Consider the following 12095-nt stretch of genomic DNA (forward strand, 5'->3'; position numbering starts at 1 on the left):
ATGATTTATTAGTCCTTCAAGGTTTTCTAAACAAAAGTCCTGAGATGAATTACATATCTAAAGTGGTATGCAAAAAACTGGAATAAGTGCATTTGCCTCTCTACAAAAAAACTGGAAGAAGTAATTTTTAATTTCATGTTCACTAACAGACTTTATTAATTATTGTAACTTTCATTGGCTTATAAATGATGGTTGATATTACTACATTATTACGGATAGAGATTTGGATAAATAAAATTCTTAGTCCCCCCATTTCATTTACATATCATAGTAGTTGAATGTATGTCCTCCATTGCCTCAGGGATATTTTTATTTATTTATTTATTTGTTTGTTTATTTATTTATTTTGAGGTAGGGTCTCAGTCTAGCTCAGGCTGACCTGGAATTCACTATGTAGTCTCAGGGTAGCTTTGAATTCATGGCGATCCTCCTACCTCTGCCTACTGAGTGCTGGGATTAAAGGCAGGTGCCACCACACCTGGCAGATATTTAATTAAGGTTAATCTTGTTCTTAAGTCTTCAGTGGGCATAACCCTGCTGGAGGAAGTGTGTCACTGGGTACAGGTCTTGAGTCCAGCCCTGAGGTGTGTACAGAGCCAGTAGGTGCTCTGGATGTTTATGCTTGCTGATGTTCACCTTTTCTCTCTTTCCTGAAGATGCTAAAGTAAGCCAGCTTCCTCTGCCATGATGGTGTTCCCCTATAATCTGAAAGTCTAAAATTTTTCTACCATAAGCTGCTTCTAGTCAGATGTTTGTCCCAGCAATGTGAATGTAACTGAAACATGTTAGGATAAAATGAGAAAAATATGTTGGATAATTATTTACATCAAAAGTATAAAGTAAATAACTATATTCTTTAAAAAATATCTTGAAAAACAGAGGAGTCCCACAATTTTAGTTAGCACTTATGACTCACAACAGGAAATAATAATTACATGATTTGCGTAGGAAATATGTGGTTAATATTGAACAAACTAGAAGTTGTTTTGCATCATTACACAGGCTTTTAAAGGTATTATCTCTATGTATTTATTTGTCTTTAAAAATATGAATTCTATGTAGATTCCAAGTTGAGCTCAGTTTTTTCCTTTTAATCATAAAACATAATTTATTTAGAATCCTTATATTCAATAGATACAGACAGCAAACCCCACTAAGATGAGTGGGGAGATGGGGTGAGATATAGCTAAAGAAGGACTAACATGTTTCTAGTTCCATGTGCATAATAATTTTTGATTCAGCCCTTTTATCTATTCATATTTGTATAGATACATATAAACAGGCATAGCTGGAATTTTCTTATTGGACATTCTTTGTGTATGTATTCATGTATATATGTAAGTATGTATGTATTTACATACATATGTACTCATGTACGTGTAGATATCTTTAAAATAGAGCTAGCTTGCTTTTATTCAATGTTTACTATATACCTTATTTATGTAATCTCTTTTAATCTTTGGCTGAAATAGTTATGTGTCTTAAGGTTTTAAATTTTGTTAATTCCAGTATATTAATAACAGCACTGAGAATCACTGAAGTCACATATTGGAATGGTAACACTGTTGTTCCATCATGTGAAAGTTAATCATCAAAGCTACCTATTAATGGCATTTGGAAAAGAGATTTTGAAAGGTAACTAGGACTAATTAAGTTGTTAAAGTGAACATATCATGATAACGCTAGTGGTTTAATAAGAAAGGAAGAAGCACACACCTAGTGAGCTTATTCTTTGTTGGCATGTGATACTTATGGTAAACCCCTGCCAGATGTGACCTTTCCACCATGGACCCCCATTCTCTTGAGTTCTGAGTTGAATAAACATTTCTTCTTTATAAATTACCTATTTTGTGTCAATTAGTTATAGCAACAGAAAAATGGACTAAAAAACAGGATTAACAAAAAGTTAATGCAGGCTGTCTCCAGAATCTTATAAGTATGTTTCAGCAAGTCTTGACAGAGGCATACTCAAGTTATACATGCGTATTTTAAAAAAGAGAATCCTCTTTAAAAAAAAAATCCTGAAACCAGGTGTGGTGGTGCATGCCTTTAATCCCAGAAGCACTTGGGAGGCAGAGGTAGGTGGATCACCATGAGTTCGAGGCCACCCTGAGACTCCATAGTGAATTCCAGGTCAGCCTGGGCCAGAATGAGACCCTACCTCAAAAAACAAACAAAACAAAACAAAACAAAAAAACCAACCAACCAACCAAACAAACAAAAAAGCATCCTGGATATAGCATAGAGTAATTCAAGATGTCATACTGAGAATCGTCTCAGAAAGCTAATCTGAGTTTTCTTTACAAATCTCCTAGACCCATCATATACACCCTATGTATGATTCAAGCAACGTGAAACAGTCAAACTTCAGGGCAGGGAATCAGGGAACAGCATGATTTATTATATTATTGTCAAGGTAGCAAGTACTAGGTATATAATGCATTTAATAGCAGTGATTACCTGGTCACTGTTGAAGTGGAAGTTCACAGAATTTGGGCAGTGTGTGTCAGTCAGACAAATCTAAATTTATGTTGCTGATAAAAGACAATTTCAGAAACCACATCAGACCCTCAGTTAAAGCCAGTTAACCATGATGCTTCACCATGATTACTTATCACCTTGCTCTGCAATTAAATTGATTTTATTTATCTCAATCCCTAATAAAATATGAATAATAGACAAGGTAACAATATATCATTTTATTTTAAAGTAAAAAGAGACAATAACCTTGGCCAATTATTTCCTCATAATCAAATGGTGATTTTCAAAAGTGTATTGATTTCATAGTGATCCATGCCTGGAAATGTGAGATCAAGTTCCTGCTATATGAACATCCAATCACCATTTGGGATGGATAAAATACCTCTTTCCTGGATCTGATGATCAAGCTCTCATTCTCTCATCACAGTGTAGTAATAGTGAGTATCATTTCATATAATTAATTTCATCATTTTCTTCAAAGAAAATAATTCTTTTGTTTATAAGCAAGATAATCTGTAAAATCCCTCTGAAACTCCATGAATCTAGAAACGTGCTGAAAGAAATCCCCTGCTTCTCTGCAATCTGAGGTCAGCCCCAAATGTAACCCCTGGGGCTAGGTATTACTTACTGTAAGTGAAAAATAAGATGTTTCAACAGCTGCATGTGCTATGACTATGTACTGATATTTACCAAATGGCTAATTTGAGATTCTAATTTGATGTATTTATTTGCACAGTGTAAGGGATCCTTTAAATACTGCTGTAGTTTCTATAGAGTTGGAGGCAGTTGATGAAAATTTCTCTAGAATTGTAATGAGATCTTCCTAATGGAAACCATATTACAGTAAGCCTATGTCTAAGAAGAAAAGCTTGAATGGAGAAACTCATTTGTGTAGCTTCTATGCCTCCTCTCGTCTTACATCTAGCAGTACAAGACAACAAAGCCAAGAATGACCCATGGCTTTGATGCTTTCATTTGCCTACAGCACTAATTAAAAACTGTCAATTTGAGTTCAATTGCTTACTATAAAGTGTTGTTAGCATCTGAAAATTCTGTGTAAAATATTAATGTTTTGAAAATGTATGCATTGTATTATATTTTCAGTACTCTTAGCTTTAATATAGCTTGGTTATATTCCAAAATCATCCCCCATACTGGGTGATATTCTATAAAAATATTTTGAAATTTTCTCTGAAGCAGCCACAAAGTTACTTCTCTTGTCTATGAACTTCATATATTCATGGTTGCATTTTTCCCCCATTTAATGGGTTCCACTGTGGCAGAGCCCTGTCCTTTTCCAGAGACTATAGGATGCAGTGCTTCTGTACATTGATTCCCTAGACACACTTCCAGTCCATGCCCTGTCTCTATTACTAACTGTGTAATATGGGAGATTTAATTTTAAATCCTCTATACCTACATATTTGGTATTTTCAATAGTAATATCTGTAATGTCTAGCTCAAAGATTCCTGAGAATATTGAAGTAATAAATTCATGAAAACCAGAGCTTATGTTATATAAATCATGAAATTGTGTTTATAATTTTTTTTTTTTTTGCTTGTCATTGCCTTGGAATCACAAGTACAATTCAAAACGAGAAAGAATATGTTTCAAAGGACAGAATGAGTGGATAACTCATGAGTAGAGACTAACCAACAGACATCAAGGTGTACTATCATTTTCAGATTTCTCTGGACTTCCTTTATTCATCAAAACGATATAAGTGAGGTGTGGCTGTGCATACATGTAATTTCAGAAATCAGGGAGCTAAGGCAGAAGAATCTTGACATTGATGCCAGCCTGAACTATACAGTAAGGCATTATCTCAAAAATACAAGGAGGACTGGAGACATGGCAATGTGGTTAAGGTGCTTGTCAGTAAAGCCTAAGGACTGGAGTTTTACTCCCCAGTACCCACATAAAGCCTGACGCATGTTTCAGAAGTTGGTTTTCAGTGGCTGGAGGCCCTGGTGTGCCCCTCTCTTTATTTCTCTGTCTCTCTCTTTCCCTCCCCCTCTCTCATCTCTCTCTCCCTGGTGTGGTGCTTGACTTTAATCCCAGCACTTGGGAGGCAGCGGTAGGAGGATCACTGTGAGTTCCAGGTCAGCCTGAGCTAGACGTAGACCCTACCTAGAAAAAAATAATAACAAGGGAATAGTATATTAAGATGGTACAAAATAATATAAAGAATAAAAAAACCTCTTCTTTAGGTTGTAGGAGTCCAGAATCATACTTTTGAGTTGTCTTATCTCCTCATTAGTTTTACTTATACTGAGGGACTAGTTAAACCCTTAGTTTTAACCATGTCCGAATTCAATGTCATTGTTTAACACTAATGGTTTTTGAGACACTAAGGCTAAAAAAAAAAAAAAAAAAAAAAAAAAATCAAGTGAGCTACAGATATACAAGTTTGTGTCAGAGCTGCATTTAAACTACACTCAAAGTCCATGTGGAATGTTGTCATGTACTGAGGGGGTGTTAAGCTTAGTGATGGGCTACTTATGCAATGATGGCCCACTTACAGACAATGGTTTTCTTATCATATTAATGCTAACATTATAATGGAGCTTAAAATCTCATATCACTTAGTATATTACTATTGTTTTCATTTAGAACTGCTTAGATGCATGAATGCTGCTGTGTTACAATTTTCTGCAGTGTTCTATGTTGTGAAATACAACATAGGGTTATAGCTTAAGAAGAGCAGTTTTTATCAAGTAGTCTAAACAAAAACTGTAGGCTATATCCCTTAGATATTTGCATGTAACCTGTAAAATGTAACCAGATAACAATGAAATTGCCTAATAATGCATACCTCAGAACACATCTCAGCTATTAATTGTCATGGTTCCATAGATTTATTATATTGAATTGCAACTTAGAATTTATTCACTCATCAAAGTCCTAGATGTAGATAAACCTTTCAGAGACAAGGGCAAAGAAAGTAGCCTGAGAACAATAACAACAACAAAAGAAAAAAAAAAAAAAAAACACAAAACATGCTTATTTTCTCTTTGTAAAATCCTGTGTCTTTTGGTTGCATTTTTATAGCAGAATAACTATAAAATATAAATAGCAGGCTTACTCTTTTCTGTGTTCTTGTTATTTCAGTTTCTGCATTAGTTGTATATTTGAATATTATATGAGGCTTGAACTTCTAAGAATTAAAATTAATATGTGAGGTAATGTGTGTTTTCATAATCTGATGTGATCATTTTTCAGTGTCTGACTAAATCAAAAAACTACAATGTACCCCTAGACATATGTAGCAATTGTCAATTAAAAGCAAATAAAAGAAAATATCTTTTTAAAAGACAAATTTCTTCCCACAATGGAATGCTTTAAAAAATTCTCCAAATAAAAATAAAAGATTTCTCAGGCATTGACAAAAAAATTAAAGAAACTTCCAGGTTAGTATTTCAGCAAGTCTTTAGGTTCTGATATAAGAAACAAGCACCATTTTCATGCTAACATGTTATCTTTCAATATCTTAAATAGAGAAATATACATTGGCGTCTTTGTAAGAATTTTAACTGAATAAAGATAGGTCACCTTTCAGTACCTTTTATTTTTCATCACATAATCCTTTATATTATATAACACAATTCAGATGAGTGTATTTTTTGGGGAAAATTAATATTGTACTTATAAGTAAGAACATGTTCCTTACATGAACAAGGATCATTTTCATGACTTCCAGCCTGTCCAGATCACCCTATTTCATGGTGTCGATAATCATGAGTATCTGCTATAGTTATAACTAAATGGATACCTAAGCTTGAAAAATTAAGTGTCTGACACAGCAAAGTTCACACACTTTGTTTTAGTCCAGCTGTCTACCTTGTCCAGAAAAAAACAGGAAATGGCTACTCGCATATAAACATATAATTCTCTTGGGCTTATCACTGTATACATTTTATAATAAATAGAATTGTGAAAAAGTTGCATTGTGATGCTAAGGAGCTGATCAGAGAGAAAACATTAGTCACTTGTGATTTTGTTCTGCACTCAGATATTTGAAATTACAAATAAAACCACATCCAGATGAGTGACTAAAGTTATGGACATTTTTTGGAGCATGTTAATATTAGATAGATACAGGTTTTTACTGGAGTCTAACATACATTAGGTACTAGTTTTATGTACATTGGCAATGCACAGAAATTGAAAGACTATGTTAAAAACAAATTTATAATTAACAATGTACACATAAGATTTGATTAGCTTAAACTGAATTAACATTTTAAAATAACAAGAAAAAAGTGAGTTGTGGAAGAACTTATGATAAAGCATGTTATTCCATGTTTTAATTCCACTTTGAATGTAAGGTCAACTTCTCAGCAAGAATAAGTTCGAGATCTGCACAATACAAGCTGTGTTTCATCAATTAACATTTCATTTACATAATGTCATCACTGTAGTCATTGTCATCATTTCAGCTAATGCTCTTTACATGGGGAGATGGTAAGGTTATCAATGTTAACACCTCCAAACAACAAAATTTTCTAAGCAGGAAAGCTAAAAGAAATAATAAATGATATCTCTTTTGTAGGGAAAAGTTATAGCATGAGAAAAGTAAAATTAATTTGTTAGAGTGTAGTCATAAATCATAAGAATATAAGAGTTCTGTCCTTAAGCATTAAAAGGCACTCATAATATTCCTTTAAGGTTCTAACAATATCTTCTGCTATAAATGTTTTCAATATGTATGTGGGCTAATTCTGTGATAAATATCCTACAATGAGTCCTGGAGATTCATGTTTATACATATTTAAAGGGGAAAGACACTATGTTGATTTAAGCCCACTGAAGAAAACTGAATATGTTGTCATATTTTTGAATAGGAATCCAGGACATTGACAAAATAGAAGTTGCAAAGAAAGACTGATAAATCTTGATTAACATTAAATCAAACTAAGCTTTATAACTTCATCTCTCGTGATAATCTCAGATGTCTCATAACCTGATAAGGTGAAACAGTGACTAACTTTCCACAGCATCCATAATAGCTAGGAGGAAAAGTTAGAATGCTCAGAGTTAGAATGGAAAGTAATCTTAGATTAAAGCTATTTTAACTCTCCTTTTATAAATCAATTATGATGTTTAGGAAGCCTCAAGAGAAAGGGAAATTTAGAAGGAACCAAGACTCAGAAAACTATTAATATGTAGAGCTAAATACATTGTAGAACTGGGAAGGAGTGAGTAAAAATATTGACTTCATATCTTAATATCATACTGGTCATTTCACCTAAAAAGTCTATGGATTCTCTACAAAACAACTGCAATGTCCTTTGAATATGGTCTGTTTTATGAAAAATACTAGTAATGAACACAAACTACTTTACAAGTAGAATGAATAAACCAGAATATTCCATTACTAAATGTTTTAGCTTTTCAACTTTCATTTCTTAAAGTATGACATTGTGATAAAATGTTTCCCATTTTATCCTAGAAATTAGGTTCATCTACTGATTGAAGATATCCTTAATGTATCCTTATTCTTGGGTATATTGATATAAATATGCTAATTGGAACATAATAAAGTTATTCCATAAAATGAATGATGTTTTTAGGTTTTTTGTACTTTCAAAATGGGCTTAAGCAACAGAGGTGAATAAGTTCAATGTAGACAACCTAAAATCATGAACTTGTCTATAATTTGAGTATGTCAATTGGTGTCATTGGTGTCTCAGTTCATTTGACTGTGAGGTACATTCTGGTTATTCACAGTGTAGTTCTTTGATTACTAATATTCCTACAGAAACTTTTTTAGAGGAATTAAATAGCCTTGAATTATTTTAACCTGAGGTTTCAAAAAGTACAAGTCAACTTTTTGGATTGCCATGGCTACTTCACCTTCATCAAATGTCAATTCTGAAATATAGATCACCAGTTTGCATACTTCAGAACTTTCCTTACCATACATTCAGTATCCAACATCAGAAATCATGTGAGCAACTCAGATAACTTAACTATAACTTGAAATAATCCCAGTAAATTCACAAATTTATAAAGTATGCCTCTAAAAAAAAAGTGTGCCAGAAATCATTGATCAATAGGTCTGATGTCTATGTTGTGCCAAATTGATATATTTGGTAACTAACTTTATCCTTGACAGAATTAACTAAGCATAGTTAGGTCAAATTATCATTATTATCTTAAATTAGTAAGCATATTAGTAAATACTCCCCAAATAATATATTCTAGTACTCAAATTCTAACCTTGGAGGAAATGACTCCAATTGGCTAATATAATCCACAAACTTTAGGAGACTTTTTCTAAATGGGTTCAAATATACAAAGGACCTACATTCAGTCATCCTCCAGTTAATTTCAACAACCATGCCAAAGAAGTACTAGATATTCAAATGGGCAGAAGAATTAAGTGCTAAGGTTGTATTTTAGCTCAAAATAGCCCAATTTATACTGACAATTTAGTCATGACAATTAAATGTCACTGCAGAAACTTTCCCCACTAGGTTATTGCTTGAAGATTATAATCAGCCTGGACTCTTCTGAAAAAAAATTGTCATCTATGTTAAAAAGTTACAGAAAATTGTGAAAAAGTGGCATGCTTTAGAAACTTAGCATTTCCATCAAGCCTGTAGTCTAAAAAAGAGTATGAAGATAATACCAAATGGATGTTTTTAATACAGTCTCTTAGCGTTTACAATATTTTTTCTTCTCTTGTTGGAATCCCGTCAAAACTGGATAGCTGTTTCTCTGGTGTTTTGTTAACCTCACATTCAGAACATGGAGGTATTTGCAATTTCTGTCAAATAATGCAGAAAAGACTATTAGAATTAAAATAAATGTAATTTAAAGTAAAAATTAAAAAATTCTAGAAGACCACAAAGAAAATCCATGTATACTCACAAAATACAAATAAAATTACAGGCATGAAAAAGTTATAATGTTAATAGTTCTACTTTATGCAAATACATAATCATATTCTACAAATGGAAAAATTCTTCAAAAATCATTTTGACAAAACATTGACCAAAGCATTCAACACGGATTAATTTAGGACTAAGAAGACTTAGAATTACTGAGATGTAATATTGTTAGAGAATGACACGCAGAGCATGCAAGAATTCAGAACTAAGCTTTCCAGGTATGTTTGCTATTTGTTTTAGTAGAGGATGATAAACTTCATTCCGCCTCTCCCACTGCACGATTTTCTTCAATCTCCCTCATTCAATAAGAAATATAGGCATATTTCTATTCTATGCTTACTTTTGCTCTCTTTCTTGGCTGGAATCATTCTGGATGACAGCCTGGCACAGTCAAAGCAAAAGCTTCAGTGAGAGGCAGAGAGCTACCATGCATAGTGCAGAGGCCCAGGAAGAAAGAACACTTTTGTTTCATGCTGTTTTAGCTAGAGCAAAACACATATGTGCTGAAATCAATGGATCAAGAATTATTTTCTTCAGGCTGGAGAGATGGATTAGTGGTTTAGGTATTTGCCTGCAAAGCCAAACTACTTCCGTGTGATTCTCAGGACCCGTGTACACCAGATGCATAAGGTGATGCATGCCTCTGGAGTTTGTTTGCAGTGGCTGGAGGCCCTGGTGTGCCCATTCTCTCTCTCTCTCTCTCTCTCTCTCTCTCTCTCTCTCTCTCTCTCTCTCTCTCTCCTCTTTCCCTCTCTTTCTCTCTCAAATAAATAAGTAAATAAAATTAAATTTTTTTTTTTCTGACAGAGCTGGGATAACACAGATTACCAAGAAAATACCTGTGGAGTATGTTCTGGTCCTCCAGTAATGTTTGTTGGGGTGCTGTCTTTGTGCTTCATGGAACAGGACTGTCCCTCCTGTAAAAGCAGCCATTGAAACTAGGTCATTGAATTACATTCTCAACAAAAATGGGTAAAAAAAATCAAACGGGACTTTTTCCCATTAAAAAGTTTTCACCAGTTTGGCACACAGTTAAGGCTTCGGACAGAACCCTCCAAGCATGAGGGTCCCAGGAGAGAACAAGCACTCACAATATCTCATAGCTGTTGTGGTCGCAGCTGCTACTAGAAAGTTCAGTTCATAGGGAAAATTCTCTCTGTAACATGTTCAAAGGAAGTAAGAGACTTAAAAAAATTACAGTATCATTGCTTCACCTGGACTCAGATTTAAACGTGCCAATGATGTATGTGTTTACAGAAATACCAATATACTAAGCCACAAAGAAATCAATACTGTGATCATAAATACCACTGACAAAACTTCAGTATGTATTTTTTAAATGCAACATTTCTTTAGCTAAGATCATATATCATATTAATCAAGAAATTTCATCTTATTTCTTAGCCCCACCAGTTTTAACAAAGACAAACTTACAGTAATGAAAGTATTCCACCTAGCATAAATGTCCATTTTAAGGAAATTAAGACACTCAATTTTTCATATATCATTCTTTTAATATTTCTTCCTTTCTCTGTTTCCTGTCATTCTTTGTCTTTTTTAAATATATGTTTAAATTAAGTAGAAGATAATTGTGCTTTATGCATCAAATTCCTTTCTTTCCTTCCATGTGTAAAACAGAGTCTAAGAGTTTAATATGCTGTGCCAGTGGATAAGTTTCAATATTGAACGAGTCAGTTTCTCCCCTTAGCTAAAGCATGAGCTGTGATATAATATAGGTTAATTATGTCATTTTAAGAATTCTTGAAATCCTGCTGTTATCCAAAAGTTGTGAGGCTCAGTCACATATCCCCTGCTTTGGCAGTAATGTAAATATGAACTGTAGAACTTAACACTGCTGCAAAGGTAGGCATTGAACATATGCCATCTTGTCCAGCTGTTAAGTGTTTGGTAAGATATTTTAAGATAAAAGTTATAAATAATGATCACTACTAGATAGGTGTACAATAATTAAGCTCTAACTTCATAATGAAAAGATAAAACACATAATAACAAATATTTTATCCTTTTAGCATGCTAATGTGTCTGTTTTTCCCGTATGATACAGTCATATTTGATGAGGGGCAACATTTCACTGCTTGATTTCTTTAAATATGTATAGATAACAGAAAACTGATGATAATACAGCAACAGGATCATAATAAAAAATCTCAAGTACCTTATCACAAAGAATTTTTACAAAGATCCTGCAGAAAAACCTGTACTATCTAAGGGGGAAATGTGGTGTGTACTATCCAGAAAAGAAAGAGAAAGCATGACTGCTTGTTTGTAGGATAAGAAGATTTTTTTTTTTCTAGGCAGTGAGAAAGAAGCTAACCTTGTACAATTGGTAGAGATTTCACAGCGTAGTGAGGGTAGCAGATGCTGGTGGTATAGATGTATCATGAGGTGCTGTTGAGATTATATGAGAGGAAATATTGAGATAATTGGAGGAGGGATAAATAAACTCATGGAAAATGCTACATGACAAGCAGTGATGCCTGTGATGAACTTAGAACCTGGCTATGCTTTTATAGTGAATAAAATTCTCAGACCTGAAAAATTGTTTGTTGCTGTTTTTGCCACATTTGTGTTGATCATGGCAAGTGAAGAGACAGAGATGACCAACATGGGTGAAATGATGGAATCAGAGACTGTTCTCTTAAAGAAATGAGGTATGTTTACCATGATGATTAAAAAACAAACAAACAAACAAAACA

General features: G+C 33.6%; 1 protein-coding gene across 4 annotated transcripts in view; it reads right to left on the reverse strand.

Moving 5' to 3' along the window:
• Window positions 1-6030: 6030 nt before the first annotated feature.
• The window catches only part of Luzp2 (leucine zipper protein 2), a 313181-nt gene continuing 307116 nt past the window's right edge, over window positions 6031-12095 (reverse strand). For all 4 annotated transcript variants that reach the window (XM_045145859.1, XM_045145858.1, XM_045145860.1 and 1 more), the window contains 2 exons: window positions 10218-10295; window positions 6031-9254 (listed from right to left, as the gene is read on the reverse strand). In XM_045145859.1, coding sequence (XP_045001794.1) covers window positions 9150-9254; window positions 10218-10295 — 183 coding nt within the window. In that variant the 3' untranslated portion in view covers window positions 6031-9149. The remainder of the gene's footprint in view (window positions 9255-10217; window positions 10296-12095) is intronic.

The sequence above is a fragment of the Jaculus jaculus genome, chromosome 3 (assembly GCF_020740685.1).
Source record: "Jaculus jaculus isolate mJacJac1 chromosome 3, mJacJac1.mat.Y.cur, whole genome shotgun sequence".
In the NCBI taxonomy this organism is placed as follows: domain Eukaryota; kingdom Metazoa; phylum Chordata; class Mammalia; order Rodentia; family Dipodidae; genus Jaculus; species Jaculus jaculus.